Source organism: Chionomys nivalis, chromosome 5 (genome assembly GCF_950005125.1).
Source record: "Chionomys nivalis chromosome 5, mChiNiv1.1, whole genome shotgun sequence".
In the NCBI taxonomy this organism is placed as follows: Eukaryota; Metazoa; Chordata; class Mammalia; order Rodentia; family Cricetidae; genus Chionomys; species Chionomys nivalis.
In genome coordinates, this window is record NC_080090.1 from 2,088,506 (window position 1) to 2,113,250 (window position 24,745).

The 24,745-nt window shown below is 47.9% G+C and overlaps 1 protein-coding gene across 1 annotated transcript in view; it reads left to right on the forward strand.

Moving 5' to 3' along the window:
* Capn8 (calpain 8) overlaps positions 1-24,745 on the forward strand; it is a 73,460-nt gene that overhangs the window by 38,165 nt on the left and 10,550 nt on the right. Inside the window, exons 7-15 of the mRNA XM_057769803.1 lie at positions 1,469-1,554; positions 3,242-3,316; positions 4,021-4,181; positions 9,518-9,693; positions 13,148-13,159; positions 15,774-15,985; positions 17,200-17,236; positions 21,451-21,519; positions 24,022-24,079. Of these exons, the coding sequence (XP_057625786.1) occupies positions 1,469-1,554; positions 3,242-3,316; positions 4,021-4,181; positions 9,518-9,693; positions 13,148-13,159; positions 15,774-15,985; positions 17,200-17,236; positions 21,451-21,519; positions 24,022-24,079 (886 nt within the window). The remainder of the gene's footprint in view (positions 1-1,468; positions 1,555-3,241; positions 3,317-4,020; positions 4,182-9,517; positions 9,694-13,147; positions 13,160-15,773; positions 15,986-17,199; positions 17,237-21,450; positions 21,520-24,021; positions 24,080-24,745) is intronic.

Here is a 24,745-nt window from a genome sequence, read left to right on the forward strand (position 1 = left end):
TTTATTGCAAGTGACATCACTCACTACACGCCTTCTGACTGGACGTGGTCTTGTTAAATCAAGCCCACTCCGTAAACATGAATTGAGAGTGTGAGGAAACTTTGGGCTAAGGTGTGACGGGAATGATGATGATAAAGTCCTGCTAGACTGACCTGTTTAAGTGCACATGTGTTAGCATGTGTGCAGGAGTGCTTGAGGATCATACGTAAGTGCTCATGAAGTAGTGGTTGAGTCCTTTTCTGTTGTTACTATAACACAATGCCTGAATCTGGATTTATAAAAGAAAGTTGTTTTTTTTTTTTTTATCTCATACATCTGGAGTCTGGGAAGTATAACAGGGTAGCTTCATGCAGCTTCATAACAGCATTAATCAGAAGGGTAAGTGGGCACACTTAGAAGAGAGACAAACAAGAGGGCATTTGCTGCATAATACCTTTAACAACTAATCAAGTCCTGAGAGAATGAGCACTCACACAAGAAGAGTGAACTCAGATAGCAAAGACAGTAACCTCATCTCCTGTTTTAGTCCCTTGAAAGCTCCCCTTGCAAGTCCCACAACTGCAGTGACCAAATTTTACCACAAGTACTTGAGGGCGTTTATAATACAAGTACTTGAGACGCTCTGCTGGACACCTTCCTTTTCCTGGAGAGATGTGAGCAAGCATCTACTCACCAGATAAGGCAACAGTGATGACAGAGCAAAGAAGCAGTTCCACCCAGTCCCACCTCCGTGAACCAGTGGTTATGTGGCTCACATGCTTGCAGGAGCACGGATGACTCTAATGCAGCTGCATCACCAGAAAGCCAGCATGGGTGGGGACACATGAAAACTGCATCCCTGGAGCTCCCTGCATGATTTGCAGGCAGCACCCAATGGAGACTCTCTGCTTGCCCTGCAACTGTTCACTGCTTTTATAGCCTTGGAGAGGGGCTTTGTAAATCTTTTAGCTTTCAGGAATTTCCTGGGCCACCAAGTTTTCTTTCCTTCCCAAGTCTAATGAGTTTGCTCGAAGAGGGGATAGCTAGAGACCTGACTAGGTAATCTTGAATAACTGGGCCTCTCTGAGTCTCATATTGTTGAGGTCGAACTGTGAAGTTTAAATAATGCTTAGCACTATATTTAACCCACTAGTAAGTAATCAATAAATGTTAATTCCTATGCTATTGGCATTGTTTGGGGGGCATTTATTAGGATGCTGTCTCTGATATTCAGAACAAGGTCCAGCTTAATCAGTTGTAAACTCTAAACCTACGTTTAAGTAGATAGATAGTTGGTTTGTGGTAGATTTGCTCTTCATTTGTTCTAATAGCTGTGAAAGCAAACATTTGACCAAAGCTTAAAAGCAAGCATGGCGAGGAGAGGAAAGTGTGGTCTCTTGGAGACATTTGAAACACTGAACACCCTGGGTGCAGACATGCGCTCCAGGCTACAGCAATGTGGAGATTTGTCCTTGCGTGGCTCTTGCAGGTGGATTTCCGTGGCTGCCCGGAGAAGCTGATCAGACTGAGGAACCCATGGGGTGAAGTGGAGTGGTCTGGAGCCTGGAGTGATGCGTAGGTCCCTCTCCCTGCATAAAGGTGTCATGAAACACACACCATGAGCAATGAGAGCTGTCGTTTAGAGGGTTCTGCAGCACTTACTGTTTGTAGATGACACAACATGCTTTGGAATATTATCCCATGATTCCAGGGTGGGAAAAACAGGATAAAAACTATTTTGCTGCAGTTTTTGATTATGAATTTCTGCTTTGGCACTTGGAAATTTGGCAGCTCTGTGGAATTGTGCCTACCTATTTTCTACCTACCAAACTGGGTACAACAAACTTGGTACTACAAACTGGGTACTACAAGGTAAAATCAATCACTCGCAATCATATTTCCCTGCCACAAATACTGTTTCCCTCAATAGCAAGAAAAAAACAAAGATGTTGGGAGAACCTTGATCCTGGGAGCCATGGCCCACCCAGGCAGTGATGAATGAGCGTGCCACTTACCCACGAATTCCTGACTAGGTGTTGATTATTGGGTGGAAGGCCAACCTCTGGGCTGCCTGTCTCCTGGTGAGGGGAGTCAGTCCAGGGAGATGAGGGCCTGGACTATCTAGCATCTATGTCCCCAGTGTCCTCTACCAGCCAGAGCCACGGTCTGGGCTATTTACCTACTGGCGGTTGGAGAAGGAGGACATAGAAGCTCGAGGTGACATGTGTGAACTCAGCATCCAGCTGAGCTTTGCTGTTGTTTAAGTTTGAAACATCAACAATAACAACAACAAAAATTAAACCCACTGGGAGATTAGATTAGATCTGGAATTCTCAACCAGATCCCATAACTTTTGCGTGCACCAAGCACACTGTGTCCAGTGCCCTCTAACCAACGTCAATAGCATGGAAGTTGACATTTATTGATTGGTTACTACTGGGTTAAGCACGGTGCTAATAATTTCAAACACACAATTGCACTTGATGACTTTAAGAAGCCCCAGGATGCTTCTGCTCGTCTCCAAGTGCTTAGAAGTCGCTGGAGGGAGAGACTGGGCCTGGCTGTCTTCTTGGCTGCTGAGGGAGGACCTGGGCTTTTGTTGAGTGTGGTCAGGGAAGAGCTTTTGTTTGTTTTTAGGATTGATACTAACCCTGTTCATGCATCTAGACAATGCACACACTTTTCAGGAAAGCCCAAAGCCGTAAAGGTCAGGCAGCTGTAGATGGCATTTGAACAAAGTACATTGTCACAGAAAGGCCACCAGCAGGACACCGGGTGACATTACCTCAAGCAAATTTCCATAAAACTGGACCCGATGATCAAAGCCATATTCTTAGGAAGCAGATAGAGCCTGTGTCCCTGGAGCTGGCTGGGCCCTCTTATAAATAATTCGCCCCAGTCTGATAGAAGATCAGAGTGATAAGTCCCTAATGGATCAGGAGTACCTGCCTTTCTGGCGACAGGACCGCCTTGTTCTTATGGTCAGAGGTCTGTGAGTCTTAATAGGAATGTAAAACTTACCCAGAGAGTGGAGATTAGAATGGAACCGTTATGTTTCCGCTGCATGCCCAACGACCCCTGCAGGAACCCATGCCCTTGGCTTCATCCCTTGCCCTCAGTGGTACTCTGCTTCATACCTGTCTTCTTTCCTTGATGGGGGGGGTCATCCCTTCTGTGGTCCTTTGGGGACATTTAGCTGCAGCAAACAGCTTGCACATCTCGGCAATGGCCGCCTCTGGCTCATTATTCCCCCCTTCCGCAGAGCACCTGAGTGGAATTGCATAGATCCCAGGAAGAAGGAAGAGCTGGACAAGAGAGCAGAAGACGGAGAGTTCTGGTGAGAGGCTGTGCAGAAGGGCTGTCTCCTAGGGGTCAGGCTGTTCCAAGGTACTCAGGAGGACCAGCCTCCAGGATTTCCAGGAAGGTGACGATGTTCCTAGCACAGGGACTTTTCTTTTTCTTTGCTCCTGCGCCCCAGTATAATTCTACCTCTCTTCTCATGTCCAAGCCATTGTCCACAGCACGGCCTGGCCAGCAGCTTGACAGCCCGCTGTGAGCCCGAAACAATACTCTCCAACTACCATCCAACTCTAAGGCCTAGTTACAGTCAAAACAGGATTCTTTTCTTTGTCTGGGTTGAGGTGGGGGGGTGTCTGCCGAAGATGGGACCTCTTAGAGGACATCTCCACACCGGATGTCATGGAGAATTCTTCAGGAATGAGCCTCTGGTAAGATTAGCTGTGACTCAGCCTAGAGCCAAGGGCCGCACTGGCATCCCCTCCTGGGGGTGGGGTCCGTTTGGTTCCTGGTCCCAACTCTGTGTGGCTGGCAGACACAGGAGGGAGATTCTTCAGAAACAGAGATGCTGACCACAGTGACAAATTTAGACGGTAGCTCTGCTTATTTGGGTCCCTGGACTGTAGAACTGAATCCAGGCAGTCTACAGCTGCTGGATGATCAGAGCTCTTTCTTGGGCCTTCGATCTCTCTTCCGGTCCAGCCCACCTCACCCACACTTCCTTCTGGTCCCTTCGTTCTTCAGGATGTCCTTTTCAGATTTCTTGAAGCAGTTCTCTCGACTGGAAATATGCAACCTGTCCCCAGACTCCCTGAGCAGTGAGGAGGCCCACAAATGGAACCTGGTGCTCTTCAATGGCCGCTGGACACGAGGCTCCACAGCCGGGGGCTGCCAGAACTACCCAGGTGGGGCAAAGGCCACCTGGCTCTTCCTCCCTGGGCTGCATGGATTTTTAGGATGGATCTTTGGATAATTAATGCCCTTGGGTCTGAGGTGCTGTTTCTACTCTGGCTTGGAGGCCAGGCCAGCCAGGGTGGACAGCGGTTTTGCAGCTGTCTACCCGAGGCCTTGCCTTGGCTCCTGTGTTTAAATCCTCCATGCTTCAGCCACCCCTGTCCTTTCGGCATTCCACCTCTCACCACCTCTTCTTGGACCATCACTAAAGCCTTGACTGCCCTCCCTGGTTCAGGGGCGGACACTACCACATTGAGCTTGGGGGTAGAGCAGTTAATGACGTCAGTAGACAATCGAGCATTTTCAGTGGCTTGCACTCAGAAGAGCAGCCATTCCGCTTGGTGTTGCCCAAGTTATGGCTGAAGGGGTGAGGCTGTGGGGTCAGGAATGGACGGACACAGGCTATGTGTGGGTCATGTTCCATCAGTGGGGACAGGAGGTCATCAGGAATCTCTCCCTGGTGGGGATGTCCTTGTGCAAACCACTGCCTCTGCCTTAACTCTGGCTCCTTAGAGAGCGACCTCCCTGGTTCTTGACAGATGACTAACATGTACTTGTGTAGACTCCTCCTAGGTCGCGTCCACTGGGACAGCTGCTGAAGAAACCACTGAGACATGACCCCAGCTCTCTGGAGAAACAAAGGAAAGAAAACCACGCTCCCCTCTTGCTAGTTCCCCACCTCCATGCTTCCCTGGCTTGCTGTTGCTTTGTTGATTTGTGTTGATTGACTCAGTATCTCCATGCAGGGGTGAGGGGTAGCCGCTCTCTTCCCAGCCAGAGCACTGCATGCTGTAGAAATGGCAGCACTATAAAACCCCATGTGTGTACAGAAGGGGAGCACAAGGTCTTACCTTCTTCCTCATCCATTTCCATCTGGCTACAACCAGCCGTTGATAGGCCTGAAGCAGGAGCTGGTGGCCTGCCCCCATCAGTCAGCTTACCGGTTGTGAGGCCCCGGGGCATTCCTTTCCTGGAGCTTCAGCTTTTCGGTCCTTGCAAGGGTTCATAATTCCTACCTTCCAGCTCGCTGGGGCCCACAGGAGCACTGTCGCGTGGAGCACACGGGGAAGCGCTTTGTAAACTGTGCAGTGTTAGACAAATGGGATGGATTATTTTTATGACCCATTCTCTTCCTCTAGTACTGTTAAGGAGTAAACAAAAAATGTAGGGATTGCAGTAATGCTACATTTGGGAGAAATTAAAATATGCTCACCATTAACAAGCTCTTAGAAAAGACGCAGGAAATTCGCATGGATCATTCTAGAAGCCCAGAACCATAGGGGGTGCCCAAGGTGTCTGCATGCACCAAATCATAATCCCATCTGGGCTGCCAGCTAGCTGTCAGGAAGAAATGGATTGTTCTTGCCTCGTGGTAATGAAGTAAGCACAGAAGATTACCGAAATTTCTTTCTTCCCCGGAATTCACAGACACCTGATCTTAAAAATCTATGTACACCTGTGCCTTAAGTAGAAAAATAAAACCTAGAAATGCAGGTTCTGGGAAGGAGGAATTGAATAAGTAGTCTCACTGTTAAAGAAAAAATAATGAATGAGCCTTGGACATAGGAGATGATATGTACCTTCATAGAGTTTGCACTGCCAGGCAGAGACTGTAAAAATACCCGCCAAGTCCTGCTCACCCTAATCCACTCCTCCCCAAGTCTTTGTTGCAATTGAACACCTAGCACGGTGGAGTCTGTCAGACCAAGCTTCTTCAATTATACTCTTAGCTCGATTCCATCAGAGAACTGTTGTGTGTCTGTGGCGGATCCCTCAGGCTCCTCTGTGCCTAGCTTGGGTAGTTACTAAGTTGAGAGCACCTTTTCAAAAGTTGCCTTTGAATAAAAGTGTCTTGCATGTGTGTGGAGTGTTGCTTTGTGCTTGTGTGTGCGTGCATGCACACTTGTAGAAGATGTTAGGTATCCACTCTGTGCCTTATCTGCCTCTTCTTATTCATGCTCTTTCACTCTCTGTCTCTTAAACCTTTGAGACAGAGTCTCTTACTGAACCTGGGGCTCTGCCAGCAACCCCTGCCTCCATTTGTACACCCAACAGCATTGCATTTACAGGCACGTGTGTTGCAGGATTTTTGGACCACAAGCCCCCAAATCATGACACAGAGACTTCTTATTAATTATGAATGCTCAGCCTTAGTTTAGGCTTGTTTCTAGCTAGCTTTAGACATGCTCTGAGGTTCTTTACTTCATCCATGGACTGTCTGTGCTGCTTTTCTGTTTCCTCCATGTCTGGTTGGCTGACCCCCAGCTGGCTGGCTGGTTCCCCGTTACACTCTGCCCACCAGTCCTGCCTATCTCTCCTTTGCCTACCTATTGGCCATTCAGCTTTTTATTAGGCCAATCAGGTGCCTTAGGCAGGCAAGTTGAAATAGCAACATATTTTTACATAGCTAAACAAATGGAACATAAAAAAAGCAACACATCTTTAATAGTTAAACAAATGCAGCGTAAACAAATACAACATCTCTTTACATAGTTAAACAAATATTCCATTCTACAACATTTGCCCCTTTTGTCTAAATAAAAAGTTTTTCACTTTAATATAGTAAACTACATATAACAAGAACATTATCCAGTAAGAATTACAGTTACAGTATCTAGTCTATTTATATTTGATAAATTTAGAGAACATACTCTATTATTTATCTCATCTTGATAAATTCAAAGTTTAGTACTTATTTACTTTCTATCATAACTAAGCAAAACTGTAACTATCTAGTTTTTCAACTCCATCAAAGACCCCATGATACAATATTACCTAAGTAATACAGGAAGTGCAGTACAAGCCACTTCCAAAACTATAAAAATGACAGAGATATCTGACTGTCTGGACAGCCACCCAAGGTTTCTCTGCAGCATTGGGCATCCACCTTCAGCCTCCGGGCCAGGAGTGTCCGGCAGACCTATCTATGAGGCGGGATTTTTGAAGGACTGTCCCACTTGGTCTTACACGTTTGGCAGTCACTTCCCCTATGTCCTGCAGAATATCTGTCAAACTTTTCTATGAAGAAGGAATTTTGAAGGACTGTTTCACCTTGTTTTGGCAAAGTTCAACAGTTGCTTTCTTTTGTGTCCTACATGTCCGGTTTGGAAAGTATACTGTCAGCAGTTGAGACAAGGACAGTTTCTTGCCCAAATGGCTAGCTTTGTCACAATGGAAACAAACTCTATATGGAGATTCTTCAATATTCATCATGCTTTTTTGAAGTAGATTTGTGCTGCTAGGAGCAGATGTGTCCTGCTGTCATGAAAAGTCTTAGGTTATTAAACATAATACAATATTAAACATATTAAAATAAATGCAATATTCTGTAGGTCTCTGAAGTATTTGAAGATTACCTATCTATCTAAATATATCTGTTTAACTTTTAAAACATACCTAGCATGACTACAAGTTTGATTTTTATGATTACTAACCTGTATTTCTTTTTTTTTTTTTTTTTTTTCGAGACAGGGTTTCTCTGTGGTTTTGGAGCCTGTCCTGGAACTAGCTCTGTAGACCAGGCTGGTCTCGAACTCACAGAGATCCGCCTGCCTCTGCCTCCCAAGTGCTGGGATTAAAGGCGTGCGCCACCACCGCCCGGCTAACCTGTATTTCTTAATTATACATTACATTTTAAAATGAGCTGCATAGGTACAGTACCGTAAACAAGAGTAGAAACATACATATGGTATAATAAGAATAACTTTAAATTTGTACCAATACACCAAAATCTATACCAATGTAAATTATTTGAGGTTAATAGTTGTGTGGGCTTTATGCCCTGTGGGCATGGCCAAGAGCTGCATTTAACTAGAAGCTGCATTTACATGCCCCAGATCTTGGTGCCTGCACTGTGTCAAGTGTTTTCCTTAGCTTATTGTGTCTACTTGATGTGCTGGTTGCTCAAGTGCTCTCTGTACAGCAAAGCTGTGCCTCTGTATGCTACAAGGCTACTAGGAAGTCGTGTCTTTTTTTTCCAGTTTTCTCAGACTCTAGATAGCACCAAATGTTGTTTTAACTTCAGCACAGTGACTGTACCTTAATCTACTGCAGTCTCAGTCAGCAACTGCAATGCCGCAGTTATCAAACTGTTTCTCTAGCAGCAGCCAGGCAGCTCAGGCCACAGACTGGCAAGAATTCTGCTCCCACAGGCACTGGTCCTGTCTTTGCCACTGAAGGTAGCTTTGACTAAATCTCTATTATTCTAATTATGAATAATACTCAAGATTCAAAGGCTGGGGTGAAAACCTGCTAGCTCAGAGAGACTAAGTAACAACTTTCTCCTTGCTGGTGTCCATGAAAGACCCATGCTTCCATTTCACCAAACCTAAAAAGGCTGTGCCACTCCAAGTCCCACCCTACTACTTTCTGTGACTCTCTGTCTCTCCCAGTTGGTCTTTGATGTTCTATGATTACTTTCTGTCAACCAGCTGCTAACTCAGCCCTCTGACCCAAGGTTAATTTTATTTAATCAGCATAAATTTGCAAACTTGGTGTTCACAGTGTGATCAAATATCCCCCAACACACATGCACAGCCATGACTAACACTTTGACATGGTGCTAGGATCTGAACTCATGTTCTCTTGCTTGTGCAGCAAGCCCCCTTATCCACTGAGTCATCTCCCCAACTCAAAAGGCATCTGTTTAAGTATTCTTAGGTGGTGTGGCAGGAATACTTAATGGCATTGTGATTTCTCTTACACTATTGAATGATGTGTCTCATCAGTAGGCTGTAACATTTGACATCATAGATGGGCCCTTGGGCTGAGGGATAGAGGTTGTGTCTCAGGGCCTCATGGGGTTAAAACCCAAAGCTAGGACTTCTGGGCTTGGAGGAGCACATGACGGTCAAGTGGCTTTCTAGGTATCAGGCAGAGGGCTCCTTGGTTCCTTCTGGGACTCTGCTGTCATCCATCTCAGAGATATGCTTTTCCCTAAGGAGCTTCTCCAGGTGGAGTCTTCAGGTAAAAGTAGGAAGAAATGAAAAGCTTCCAGGGAGGCAAGATATTACTTCCTGGTGCAGTCCAGAGCAGCCTGGGATGACAGGATCTCATATTTCACCACAGCTCTAGGCTACTGGATGATCAAGCAGACAAGACAGACATTCTAAGTATCTACCTATGGGGCAGGGCAGGGAGGTGGGAGGACGGCTGTCCAGTTCTTCTACGCCAGGCAGTCTGACTGGTGTTAGCCTTTCATGGGGATGATAGAGGCTCTTTCCTTTTTTAAAATTTCCCTTCTTCATCCCCTCATCTCTGTTGGATCACTGCCACTGATGACTGCCAGGCACTTACTGGACCAACCCCCAGTTCAAAATCCATTTGGATGAGGTGGATGAGGACCAGGAGGAGGGCACCAGTGACCCCTGCTGTACAGTGCTGCTGGGTCTGATGCAGAAGAATTGCAGACGACAGAAAAGGATTGGCCAGGGCATGCTCAGCATAGGCTACGCTGTCTACCAGGTACAGCTGAATCAGACTCCTTTGTTGGGGTATACTGGTATCTTCGATAGGGATGTTTCAGTCAGTGATTGGCGCTCATCTTTCCTATTGCCCGGATATCCTTATATAAGACATCGTCCTTGCTCCCTTACTTCCCTAGAACTCTTACTGATGTTTGGATTCAACAGTTAGGGAATCATCCCTATGGCTGGAATTTCTGCTGCTAACACTCAGACGCGCAATTCATTACACTTTGCCTGTCAGTGAGAACTCCATGCAAATTAGACTCTTTTCCAAGAAGAGGTGTCTCAGGGGACAGGAGCCCAGAATGTGAGGATGAAAAACATTTGCGCAATAAAATGCATTTCAGAGTGGGAGAATGTGGCTGGGTACAAAAGTCAAATGTACACAGTCCCTTCTTCCTACCATAGGGCATCATTTGGAACACATAAGGCACCGGCCTGGGTAAGAAGAATGACACAGTCATTTTGGGTTCCATAGTCTCTGGATTGAGGAACACAGATAGTTTTTGTCTCAGACTTCAGTCCCTGGTTCATGACGCCAGCCTTCTCCAGTGACTACCCTTCTGTGGACATTGTCTCCCCAATACAGTAAATCGAGTCTTCATAACTTGACAGTCTAGCTAGGACCATGCTACTTCTTTTACCCAGGCAGAGACTCCATACAATGTATCCCACAGGGAGTCAGATTTTAGCTTTTCGGTATGGTTTTTATTACAAGTGAATTTCTTGGTTAAAAATACAATCCTAATCAGGAAGACCCAGAGCTGTTGGGAGGCCCAACATCTCATTGTAAATTAATGCACATAAAATAAGCATTATAATAAGGAGTATTGTAATAAATTTTGTAACAAGGAATACAGTTGCCAAGCCCATACATTCTTCCTCCAGCTCCCCTTATCATATTCTTAAACTTAGGGGTTCAGGTGTGTGTGTGTGTGTGTGTGTGATTGTGTGTATGTGTGTGTAAATATATCTTGACAAAAACAACCTAGGGAAGGGTTTATTTTAGCTTACAGATCAATGCACAGTTCACCATGGCAGGAAGTCAGGGGAGCAGGAACTTGAAGCAACCGGCCGTTTTGTGTCTGCAAACATAGAAGAGCAGTGACCTCACACTTTTTAGTTCCCTTTCCACACTTACCTACGCCAAGACCCTAGGATAGGGAATGGTGCCACCCACAGTAGACAATTAACAATCTTACACAAGCTGGTAGGTTTATCTTCCAGGTGATTCTAGATTCTATCAAGTTGGCAATTAGCACTAATAAAGTATGTGTAAATGTGCATGTATGCATGTGTATGTGCACGTGTGTGTGTGTATGTGTGTGTGTGTGTGTAATTGGAAGAATGGCGGTTGGAAAAGAATTGCTACTTAACGGGGAGAGAAAAGAACTGAAAGTAACTAAGCTCCGTTTTACTCCAACTTAGCTCTTCCAGCCCTGTCTAGGCATAAATACTGCAAGCCCGCCCTCACTGCTTCTAGACATAATAGCCCTGTGTGCATCCCAACACAGCAAACCTGCCTGACCATCTACTGTGCGCCATGTGCAAAGCTAGAAGCGGCGGATGCTGAGTACTAGAGCACCGTTCCTGTCTGTCCTCTGGGTGCTCCCAGTCAGGACTGGGAAGCCAATGACAGGGCAGGAGGGATGTGTGATGGTGGTGCGACCCCAGCAGCCTGGGCTCCTCAGCTTCATGCTGGCCGAGACTTTAATCAGGTCTGCAAAGATAACCTAGATTTCAAAGGTAGAGAAGCGAGAACAGTCTAGCCATGTGCTCTCTGACGGCTTAAAACCTAGCGAGTGTTTCAGAGAACCGTCAGTTGGCAGGGGTGGCTACAGGGTGAGCCACTCAGGGACAGTGGCCAGTGCTTCATCCGTCAGGCCTCCTTCATTGTGCCAGATCAACAAAACATCCTTTCTCAATAACTGTGTCTGGTATGCTGTTTGTACCAATAAATAACACACACAGCATGTCGGTTTCATGTATCGAATTATAGCTGTTTATAAACTACTCCAGGGTGTGTGATCTGTGGTCCCTCTTCTTGTCATGGGAGGCATACAATTTAGAGCTTGCACTCTGTGAACAGACTGACCACACAATTTTAAAGTCAAATTGAGGAGATGGATGGAGATGGATGGAACAGCTGGAGTAAGAGGAGCAGCCTGGGTGAGGGGAGTATCTGGGCTGTGGGGAATAGCTGGGCTGCAGGGATATCATATTTTCATCCCTGCTTGTGTCTCCCTTCTCTGGCTGTAGCCGTCTAAAACTGGACGCTAACCTGAGTTTGAAAACTTACCAGTTGAGAAGCTGCCAGGCACCCCTGAAGGCTAAAGAGCCCACTTTCTGCCACCCACGCAGAATCTTGCATTTCACAGATGGCTGCCCTTCCAGTCTCTGTGGGCAGTGGCTCTTCCTGTCTGGCCCAGGAGACTCAGAGCCAGGTGGACTCAGAACATATTGTCAGATGTGTCCAGGTCGTTGAGGGGAAGCTGGTCAAAGTAATTATGGAAGCTCCTGATGGGCGGGGAGGCCTCTGCGGGGCTGATTGTGTTTCAAACTCCAAAGAGGGGAGAGCTCATGCCCCTTGACTGCCCTAGCTCTGCTGAGAGAGTGCCAGCAGACCTCACTTCCCCTCAGTGTGGAAGGCAGTTGCACAATGGGCCTAAGCTGCCAGGACGCTCTTCTGGTTCAAACAGCCTGTGTGGTAGGGCAGGGGAGGGAGGACACAGGAGGGCTGGCATTCTCTTTTCTAGCCTGACACAGGAGCACTGGGCATAGCAGGGCTCCCCTTCTGGGTCTGACTGCTCTTCTCCACAGTTGTGCCTGAGGAGAGAGATGCAGCCCAGCCAGCAACAAAGAACTCACTATTTCCTGTAATCAAAGCAAGGGGCGGGGAGGAAGGTTGCTGAGGGTGAGGGAGTCATGCTACCACATCCCTTTCTCCAATGTCAGTGACATCCTCCTGTCTAGCTTCTACACTGCCTGACATTGCCAGCGTAAAGGAAGGAGCCCCTTTCCTTCCAATTTAAAAATGGTGGCAGAATCTCCTATAGGCCCAGTGTGGGTCACTATCGCTGAAGGCAGCATCAATCGTAACTCTTAGGTTGAGTGGAATTTTCTTCCGGCCAAATCCGTGATCTGCCAGGCCCAGGGTGGGAAGAACTTGGATCCAATTTAAGCTCAAACATTATTACTGTTGAAGTATTTGGGAGATCTGGGTAGATTACACAAAGTAAAAGGTAGGGGCTTCCCCCCACCCCCCAGATTTCTAGGACTCAGCCGTCTGCACAAGGCCTTGAACCCACCGATCACTTTCCAGTTCAGAAATGCACACCGCACTTCCATTTTCACTCCACCTTCCTTTCTATGTGCTGTTGTCTGTCTGTCTGTCTGTCCGCAAGGAGTCTGGAGAGCTTCCAGGTGACCTGCCCTTGTCTTTTGTCCTGCAGATTCCCAAGGAGGTACGTGAGTATGGCCTGGACAGAGGTGGTCTCCATTGGGTAAGCAAGGGCATGCCCATATCTGGCTCCATCCTGCAATGGAGACAGGCTCTCCTGTGGCTACTCTTTTGATCCGGTGAGCTGGTAGTCCTGAGAGCCAGTGAAAACAAGCACAAGCCCCACCTGTCAGACCCTTTGGGAAGGGAACAGGAGTGAGCCTTGCCCCATAGAATGGTAGCTTGGTCTGAATAAGGTGATTATGGCATACTGTAGGGTCTTTCTTGTCTGGCCACAGGAACAAGTGCTCTGGTGTCTGATTAGAAAGGGAAGTGCCAACTTCACCCTCTGCTCTGGCTTGTCTTATGCTCTTCAGTAACTCACAACCCGCTTAGAGGATCCTATTAGTGGTATCCTTATGGTCTGAGGTTCCCTCTGACCTCCTGAGCCTTGTTCACTGGTACCACCCACCTCAGCGGGCTGAAGGTAGGAGCCCAGAAGCACCCTGAGCACTCTGGAAACACCCAGAGCATATTGGAAACATACCTGCATGGCCCCACAAGAGAGCACAGTCAGCACAAAGCAAGGACCCAGAGTGTGCTGGCCCAGGGTCATCTCAGCTGCAGCCTCAAAAGTCTAAAAAATCTCAGTGTACAGGCTACATCCCAGCAGGTTATAGCAGCATCCTGGGGTCAGGAGAATACAGGCATCAGAGGTTATAAACAGCCCCTCGGGCTCCAGTGCGGAGCCATGACTGGGTTTTGACCTGGAGTCAAATGCACTGATCACGCAGTAGCCTGTGACAGGCTGCTGCCTCCTTCCCTCTTGCGGACTCTCAGCTTGACCAGGATGTAGGTAGCGAGGTCCAGGCTGTGTTCCCAGATTGCAGACTACTGGTCTTTCGTGCCCTTGGGTCACAAATGCAAGCTATTTATCGTGGAGGGGACAGGCAGGGTGTGTGGTTCGGTGCACTATTCTCACACTGGAAAATAATCGAAACCAAACCTGAGTTAAGTGTGGTTCATGGCATGTCTCAGCAGAGATGATCCATTGATATGAGTGTGGGGTCCTATGCATGAGTGCGAGAACTTTCCCCAGGAGCACCCACTGTGCCCTTGATACAGATCCTGTGATTTGCGAGTGTCAGAGTTTCTGGTCAAACTTGAACTTGCCTCGGAATCTCTGGAGGAACTGTTACATCATTGACCAATGGGCCTCATACCTTTAGCATCCGGCTCTATGGGTCTGGGGTAGGCCTAACAATTTACACACACCCCATCCTGCAGGGTTCACCTGCTGACCTTAGCCTCACACTTTGAGAATGAGCCTCGGTTGAGCCCGCTTGATTCCAATACTATCATAGTCACTGAGTTATGTCATGGGAAGATGTGAAAGTCGGAGACCCCTGGACACCTAATTGGATGGGGTCTCTGATAGCACAGAAGAAACCCAGTTCTTACCTCAGTGACTCCAGGTCCCACTCGACTAAAGCTTCCAGGGATTCTTTGGATTCTGGATTCTTCCAGAAACTCTGTTTGCACTTCCCCAGCCAAGCCCAGATGTCAGTTGGCTGCCTGTCTTCACTGACAGTACCTTCTCCCATGGGACTCTTTCCGCCTTCATTTCTTTCCATCAGGGATACCAAGAACGACATTCAACTTGTTACCCTTAGATGTTGGCTGTGGCCCGGCTGATGCCCCAGCATGCTTATTTATGCCCAGGGTGTACACATTTTCAGAGAGAATTCCAAGCATTACGGCTGTCCTAGCTGCCACCTGGAAGGATCCCTGAGTTGTCCCAGCCAGGACAATGAGGGGCGGGGGGCACAACAAGGGGTCCTACTTTTCTCCCCTGATCAGCAGAACTGAGATTCAGAACTTGTGGCCATGCATGGACACTGGCCACTCCAGGGTGGGTGTTTCGGCTCCTGCAGCTTGCATGCACCTGCCTCTGTCCTGGCCATCGTGTAAAGATTGATGGTAGAGACACGGGGCACCAGGGAGGCTTAATCACAGCACTAACAATGTTGGCACCTGTGTTTTCGGAGCAGTCTGCAGTCAGTAATTAGCCCGTGTCACACACTGGCAGCGTCCTCCCACTCTTCTTCGCCACAGATTTATGGGAGTATCTTGCTCTCTCTGAGGAAGAGTCCTGATCCTCAGGAGGCCAGGAGGGACCCAGAACTAGGCTTGGATAGTTGCCTCCTCTGTCTGTCTTCTTCAGAGCCTGGTCACTTTAGTTGCCGTCCAGGGCACTTTGCTTGGGGACCAGGGTTGAAGGTTCCTTCTTCATCCCTGGTCTGGACTCTCAGGGTCAATGCTGTTCTCACGGAGACAGTTGCAGAGTCTGGTTGCTGGAATCATGAAGGAAGATATGTAAAGGCCACACTAGACACCCCAAGATTTACCCTTCATTTAACTGGGGAGAACTGAAGGGCAGAGGGGCTGGTCAAGGTCACGGTTAAGGCTTGGCACCCAGGAGGAACTCCAATCCACTTGATGGTTGAGATACAGTGAGCTAGCTTGTGACTGGACTGAGCCTTCCGATTCTTACACACTAGGTGCAGGGGGAAATCCTTAATTCAACACGATAGGCTGAACTCCAAGGAGAAACTGACTCTGTCCATTGCTCTGTGTAGCTGGAGAGCCACACGGATGCTCACCTGGGCTGGGACTTCTTCCAGAGCCACCAGCCTTCTGCCCGCTCCAGCACCTACATGAACCTGCGTGAAGTGTCCAGCCGGGTCCGGCTGCCCCCAGGACAGTACCTGGTGGTGCCATCTACCTTCGAGCCCTTCAAGGATGGTGACTTCTGCTTGAGGGTGTTCTCAGAGAAGAAGGCCCAGGCTCTGTGGGTCTACTTTGTGGGGGATGTTTTCTAAATGAGGCACAGGTGGGAGTGCAGCCTTGGGGGGCACCCATTGCTGAGGAACCTGCCCCTGTATCTAGAGGATGTTTGGAAAGAAGGACACCCAGTGGCCTACCCAGGGTGTGGCTCCTGCTACCTCCACTTCACTCTATAGTACTAGGAATTTCTTCATTGAGAAAAGTCAGGGCTGGGGAGACAGGGCACCATCAACAGCCTATCGACCAGCTGTCCTACCGCCTGGCGGAGGCTGATGAAATCTGGGCCAGGAATGTGCACACAGTAACACATACTCAGTATACACACCATATACATACACACCAGATACATTACATGCATCACATATACTATATATATACTAGACATATATACAACATATGTACCATCTATGCCTCCCCTTCTTATATATGTATACTACACCATATACACGCTATAGGGAAACATATACTCATGTATAGCATGCACACTGTGTATATCACGTATACAAACAACACATACATCAGAAACATAACATACAAAACATACGTATATTATTCATACCATATCATATACGCACACCACAACATGTGACATGCACACCTAACACACACTACATACATAATGCATACCATATACTTCAATACCATGCAGTATGTATGTATACCACTAATACATTACTCTCACACACAACACACACACTCATTACACATACATCACACATAGAATATTCTCATAGACATCCCGAAATTATATACATATCCCATGTACCACATACCACGTACACCAAACATACCACACAGCAAATCCTAACGCACACCACATACATACTGCCTACCCCCCTGTCATGTACCCACCCCCATACTTCACATTTTTCGTGAGGCCAGCAGAGGACATGGTGGCCGTGAGGTTTCAGAAGAGAGAGTGGAGCCCCTGGGGTGAGATGGGGAGTGTCTCAGGACTCACCACGCTCAGCATTCTAGAATTCACCAGGGAGCAGAGATCCTCATCTCTGGTGGAAACTTCAGGGCGGGTCGTGGTTAGGGCAGTAAAGGGGGAGGATTCCTTTTAGGGGTTCAGCTATACAGTTGTTTTTTTAAAGCAGGAACTGAAAATCCTGGGTGTGAAAGCAACTTCCCATTAGAGAAAATTCCCTCTGAAAGAACCCAGCCATTGGCTAAACTTGCCTTTTCATGTTTAATTCGCTTCTGTCTGAATTTCAGAGAAATTGGGGATGCTGTGGCTGGAAACCCACATGAGGTATGTTGTCACAGTACTTTCTCATAGGGACCACCAGCCCCAAAGAATGATGCGGAGACTTAGTATTAATTATGAAGGCTTGGCCTTAGCTTAGGCTTGGCCCACTAACTCTTATAACTTAAACAAACCTATTAATCTACTAATCTACGTTCTGCCATGTAGCTTTTTATCTCTCCTTCATTCTGTATGTCTGACTCTCTCCATGTCTTGCTGGTGTCTCTCACGTGTGCCTAGATTCAGTCCCCGAGTTCCTCTCTCTCTGAGAAGTTCTAGCTAAACTTTTCCTGCCTAGCTATTGGCCATTCAGCTCTTTATTAAACCAATCAGATGGCTCCTTGCCAAAGACCTGTCTTTATAGTGTACAAAAGATTATCCCACAGCAGTGTGCAATCCAGTTATGCCAAGTTCTCACACTACTGTGTAACAGATATTCAAGTTTCTTATTAATTTCATGGAGTTCTTTATATATTGAGATTAGTAACACTTTGTTTCTCTGGGACATAGTACTATAGTGTCTAAGAAATGACACCAGCATCTGTTCACTAGTCTACACACACACACACACACACACACACACACACACACACACACGGACATGTGTGTATGTATGTGGAGGGTGTGTGAGTGTGTGTAATATCTTTCTGTGTCATGGGAAGGACCCAGGGGTGAGGGAATGTCTTTACCTGACACAGGTCCAGCTCCACCCCTCTGCTGTTCACCCAAATGAACAGCTGTTTGCAGCTGCTACTCAAAGTGCCCTCTAGTGGCTGAGCCTGCTGTCCTGGAGCAGACGGCAGTGGGATAGACGTGTTCTATTATTGGGACTAATCAACCGTGTAAGCTGGCGTTTCTACAGATGAGTGGGAGCATCCCACCTGAGGATCCACCTGCCTGGGGCTTGGGGATGAGTTTATCTGGCAGGAAATGCCATGTCACCTGCCTAATCTTCCTACAGTTAGTTTATCCAGTGTGACTGTTCTTTAGGTTGGCAGCTCACTTGTTAACCTTCTCCCTGAACCACTAGGCCCATCCTGGGCTTGGGTCTCTGCAATTGAAGCTCGGCTTCATCACTCCCAGGGTTTTACCATGCTCACTGTGGGACAATAACCAGACTTATGCCACGCACATACACAGAATATGCACACACCATACCCACATGTGTACACACAGCAGTGGTAATGTCTTCGTTAGACTCAGGACTTTACAGGAGATAGGAATAGTCGTGGCCTTCTGGAATTCTTGTGTCCTCACCTCCAAGTCATGGACAGTTAGATAGACAAGCAAAGGGCTTGGCTGCCTTGTGAACCAGCCACTCTCAATCTTCAGATGTATGCCATTGAGCAGGCCTACTAAGACGATATCAGCACCCAGATTAGTCACGGGACTCCTTCCTTGTCTTTGTTGGACTGCCCCATTGTTGCCAAATGTTTCTACACACGTTCTGCCAGGAGAGTAGACACTCCTCGGGCAACACATTGTTTAAGACACTACGAAATCTTGTTCAACGCTCACTGTATTTGCTCCCAGACCCAGGGCAGCCTCCAGCTTGCCCCATGGATGAACAATTCTGAGGCACTTTGTTATTATATAAACACATCCTCCCATTCCGTGTGTTCCAACAGTCCCATATCCAGTGTATGGGTCCCCTCATTGGCAAACTGTCTGATACAGACACCATCTGTCCATATGAATATGCTGGATTGTCATGCATGTGCCTGAGGAGTGGTCTTGCTATGGAGCACAGTCTGGCCTTGAGCTCCTGTTCCTCTTTTCTTTGTCTCTCAGAGACTGGGATTCGAGGGCTCACTGCCTCACTTGGCTCTGCCCTTTAAAATGCAATTTCATACCTTTTCTCCCCAGAATAATAGAATATTATGCTCCATCTAGAATTTATGGGCTTGCCACTAGACTTTAAAGTACATGAACAATATAACGACTTTCTCTACTGTAAAACCACTTTAAATCATATGTGTGAAACTGTCACCTTTTCCTTCTAAAGAACCTGTGCATGTGGCTTTCGGTTTGTGCATCTTGTGGGTGATGTTGGCATCAGTAACCTCATGTGAGAGCCACGGAGGCTGAGAGAACAGGTTATTGTGGGTGATGGTAGCATCAGTAGCCTCATATTAGAACCATGGAGGCTGAGAGATTAGGATGTTGTGCATAATGCTAGCATCCACGGCCTCATGGTAGAGCCACAGAGGCTGAGGGAATAAGATTTGGGAGACAGGAAATCTCATGGCCTACCAGAATGGGTGTTTTCTTACTGTACAAATCTCCAAGTGTTGGTTTGTTAATTCTCCTCTCCAACTCCCCCCAACTTCATCTTTATTTCTTTCTTCTCCTTCCCCTGCTTCATAATCCACTGAACACGATCGGTGTGGACCGTAAATGAGAGCCAGGCCACTCGTTGGCACATGGGCAATCTACCATGGCCCCACGGCTGAAGAAAACTGACCTTCCCTCCATCAGCATCCATCACCTGCCAAAACCTTCTCAGTTAGGGGTAGAGTCTCACACACCTTGCCTATTCACACTGGCATGTTGTGCAAGGCTGTGTAGGGAGATCACAGCTACCGTGAGTTCATGAGTCTATCAGCCTTCTCATGTTTAGAAGACACCACTTTGTAGCCATATTCCCCAACCTCTGGCTCTTACTATCTTTCTGTGATGTTCCTTGGCTTTCTAAACCTCCATTTCCCCATCTGTGAAAAGTGTATAGTAATGAGATGACCTCACAGCGTGGCCACACTAAGTTGCAGGCTGTAGGTAAGGACGACATCATTCCCGCCACTGTAACTTATGACTATAGCATCATCAGGCTGTCTTGGGCCTTGTGTACTTACTCTCGTGGCTTTGGAAGAAATCAACATGGTTTCTGGAGACTCTTCAGGCTGTCTGGGAAGCTTCGGCTTTTCCGTTCTGTTTGGTGATGACAGTCAGGGATACTTTGGAAAGCATTCTGTCAAAGGCACCATAGAATGGCTGGTGATTTTTCAAAGGACTGACACACGTTATCATTTTCAAGATGACACTATGTAACAGTCCTACGTAGGTGACACTTTGTATCAGTCCTGGGTAGTTTGATATTAGCATTGGGAAGTGAGCGCTCGTCTGCAGAGATAGGTTCCAGCAAGCAGCCTGTCTGTATTTCGACCCTAATATTCTGGCTTCTGGTTCTGTTGTATCTACTAGGTTGTGGTCTTAACTCCATTTTAGACTTCTTCTTCTTTTTTTTTTTATGACTCTACAAAGAACACATATAAACAGCTTCACACTTTTCATATGATTTCTGGAGTTTAGATTCCTATGAGGTTGTTGGCAAAATCCTCAGATATTCTCCAGACCCAGCATGAGATTTTCTTGTGTCTGTTTTTGTTGTTCTCTGAAAGTGATTCAGGGTTGAAACCCGAAATTCAAGGCTTAGGGGTTTGGAGAGATGGTTCAACAGTTAAGAGTGTATACTCCTCTTGCAGAGGACATAAGTGTGGTTCCCAGCGCCCGGGCAGAGTAGCACACAACTACCTGTAACTCCAGCTTCTGGAACTCTAATGCCTCTGGTGTCTCTGGGCACCCACACTCACTCACAGACACATGCCCCTCCCCACACATATAGAGAGTTAGCATTAAAATAAAATAAGTCTTAAAAGAAGAGATTCAGGGGTTGTGGACTCAGAGAGCAGCTCTGGCTCAGGCATGGCAACCTGTTGGCCTGCCAACTAACTCTCTGGGTGGTTCCCTTCCTTATCACCCACCTGTATTCATTACTTATCTGTGGCTATCAGAGGACACTGCACCCAAGGCAACTTTTGCAAGAGTTTATTTGGGCTTATTGTTCCAGAGGAATAAGTGTCCATCACAGCAGGCAGGCATAGCAGCAAACAGAAGCCATGCCAGCAGGAATAGGAAGCTGAGAGCTCACCTCCCCAAATGCAAGTCAAATCAGAGAGGGCAAACAGCAAGCAGAAGGAGGCTTTTAATCCCAAAGCCCACCTCCAGCAAGGCCACACCTCCTAAGCACCAACTAGGAAACAGGGTGCAAATGCCTGAGACTGTGGGCGACGTTTATCACAACACCGCATGGTCCCCACTTAGCGGGAAGCCTGGCCCGGCGCAGTCTCACAGTAGATGCTAAATGGCTAATGGTGGCCTGGGATTCTCCGTGTTTCACCCCACAGCTCCTGTTTTAAATTCATCACTGTCGTCCTTTCCAGCCACATTCATGGGACATGGATCGAGAAGATGAACACTTCCGGAGCCTGTTTGAGGAGTTCGCAGGCAAGGTGCGTGGAGGGCAGGTGCCTTGTGCGCTGGGCAGGAGCAGGCTCCAGTCAAGCTTGTCTGCACTCCCCTCCCCCACTCCCCGAGCCCAGAGGGCGGAGCTGCAGACTCTGGGTTTCCAGCCTGTGCCAATCATGTGTCACCTCACCCTGTCTCAAGCTGGCGGGCTTTTCCTGTGTTTTTGGGAGAGACAGGGTAACTGTTGTCCAGAGGCCACTTTTCTTCCTGCGTTGACTGACTTGAGAAAATAGAAAAGCCCAATCTCCGGGTCTCGCCAAAAGCCTTTCAGTTTGTAAATTGGTCCTGTCAGATTGGGCCTCTGACATAGAAAGCCAGGGCAGCATGACCTCTTTAAATCGATAGCCTTCGGAGGTGGAATTGCCCAGCCTCAGCAGGAGGCTACTTAGTTATCCTGCTCTGGGAGTGGAGACACAGCCCTGCCCACTGGAGACCAGCGCTGCTGTGGGATCTAAGCCTGTCTCTGGTGTGTATATGAATATGATTGTGGTTAGGGTATGCACAGCTGTCCCCTCTCCCCTGTTCCTTCTCCCCCTGTCCTGCTGCCCAGGGTCCATTTTTGGTTCCAGTCATTTAGCAATCATAAGTGTGAGCTCACCCAAGACCAAGTGTATCCCCACTGGCCTCATAGAAGTTGGGGATCCTGGATGGGTCATAAGGTCATAAGGTGCTAAAGAGACCCCAAGAAGGGAAAAGCCATACTTCCTACCTCATTTTTGCCATTGAGGCTCCAAGAGACTTTCCAGACTTAAATGGAATGGAAGCCTGGTGCAGTGGTCTGTCATTCCAGAGTGTGGGAGTCTGAGGCTGGAAGCCCGCTGGAGCTAGGAGTTTGGGGACAGCCTGGGTGAATCCTCTGTTGGGAGTGGGGGCGGATGAGGGAGGAATGGGAAAACACAAGACATACCACACACCCTTGCAACAAAGCAAAGCAACCCTGCAAGCAGCCGCTCTGTGTGGCCACTGACGCACACTCCCACGGAATACATCGCTTGGCTTTAAGTTGATGCTCAGGCCAGCATTTTTCTCAGAACAGGCTTGTTCCCTCAGCTGCCAAGGGCCCCTGTTTTATTTAGCACACCCAAAACACCAGAGGAAAAGCACTGTTGTTTGTAGATTTCTCTCCAAATTTTTCCTCTCTCTCTCTCTCTCTCTCTCTCTCTCTCTGTCTCTCTGTCTCTCTGTTTCTCTCTCTGTTTCTCTCTGTTTCTCTCTCTCTCTCTCTCTCTCTCGTTGAGGGGCGATGGAGAGGAGACACAGGCCACCATGCCCCCCTCTGTTAGTAAAATGACAGAGGGTTAAGGTAGTCCAAGGTCACTAGGTCTCATGGAGGTCACAGCCAAGGTCCAGAGTGGTCTCTGAGAGCCCCATTTCATTCCTGGTCAAGGAATGAACTTACCTACTGAGAGGTTTTTCAGAGGGGTCCCGGGTGTCAGTCTAGAACTGAGCACCCTACACCCCAGGGAGACCTTTGTGCACTTTTGGTATCAGCTCTCCAATGTCAGGACCTGGTTGGGGAGTACAGGATGACCAGAGCGATTGTCTAGATTGGAACCCAGCGCACAGTCCACTGCTTCTGCTGCGCCCCTTGTCCCTCGTCCTGCCTGAGGTCTATCTGGGTGTTGAGACATGTATCTTCTCTCTGGCTCAGTGTTCACACCAAATACACACGGGCTGCTTCATTCCCTGAATCCAAATTCCAGCCTGAAATGTGCTCCTCTACAGAATAGCAGCCCCACACGTGCGGGAAATCTGGCACTTGGTGCTTGTGAGCCCCAAGTTGTTACGGTACACGGATACAAGCCATTGTACATGTACATGTGTGTGCGCGCGCATGCGGAGGGGCGTGTGTGTGCAGTGATTAGCCGTTTCTATAGCCACCACTCACGACTCTTTTTTTTTTTTTTTTTTTTTTTGGATTTTCGAGACAGGGTTTCTCTGTAGCTTTTTGGTTCCTGTTCTGGAACTAGCTCTTCTAGACCAGGCTGGCCTCGAACTCACAGAGATCCGCCTGCCTCTGCCTCCCGAGTGCTGGGATTAAAGGCGTGCGCCACCACCTCCCGGCTTAGTCACGACTCTTTAACTGTAGTGTGGATACGGTTTTATTAAAGGTTTAATGAAGCCACACATCGGGTGTGAGGCACACCTGCGCTAGTTCCCACTGTCACTACTTGTCAACTCTGCCCTCTGACCAAGCAAGTTCCATGAAACACAATGAGAGGCTGGGTTGGCAGCCTTCTGTGGAGTCGAGTGCCAAGCTTGTACCATGGACATCTCTCTGTTTTCCCCACTAACCCTTCTGTGCTCTTCCGGGCTGTTGGACACCAGAGGGGATGGGGAGGTTGAGTTTCTAAATAACACATGCTTTGGAAAATCAAAGGGCGGGTGGACATAGCGTCTGCCTGTGGGTGGAGCCCTTGACATTAATTGGATACCATGAAATAGCTTGTTGGGTCTGACATAATTCACATTTGGGCTTTTTCTAGGATTCTGAGATCAGCGCTAATCAGCTCAAGAGGGTCCTGAATGGAGTGTTTTCTACACGTGAGTACTCCCCGGCCAGAAGGTCCGTGGGCATCCAAGAGAAGTGCCAGGTGGGGTTAAGAGAAGGGGCAGGCAGGGATTGGCCAGAAGTACCCCAGGTAGGGGAGGGGTCCAGGCTGCCTCTGACCTTAGAGATCACGACTCTGTCTGGTGAGGCTGGGGAGAAGGTGGCATTGGAAGAGCTGAGACTCACACTTTTAAGTACCCAGACCCGGCAGGACCAAGAATCTTGACATCAAATGCAATTATTTGTAAGTCCTGAGAGCAAGGAAGCCGGGCTGGGCTTGATTTATGTGACACTCTTCTACAAATGTAATGCTGCCTGAAGACCCTTCATGGTGCTTCTTTGGGGAAGTAGCTGGGAGGAGTGATTCTGACCGTTCTTGTCCATACTCAGTTGCCTAAAGCTTCAGACTTCTGCTAGGCTTGGGGACTGCTCAAGTGGCCACCTGCTCCCCAAGGAGGGCAGTGCATCCTGTTTCAAACCTCAGTGTCACTGAAGCCAGCATGGAGCTAGGCACTTTCTGCTCTGGTCTGGGCATGGTCAGGGTTAAGTCTTCATCTGCTTGGGTGATGGGCTCTCACTCTAGCTCAGGGACAGACAGGGACCTGAGCAGTGTCCTGGGGCTCAGAGCTCTGCCCTATCTTAGGATAGCCCTTCAGTTC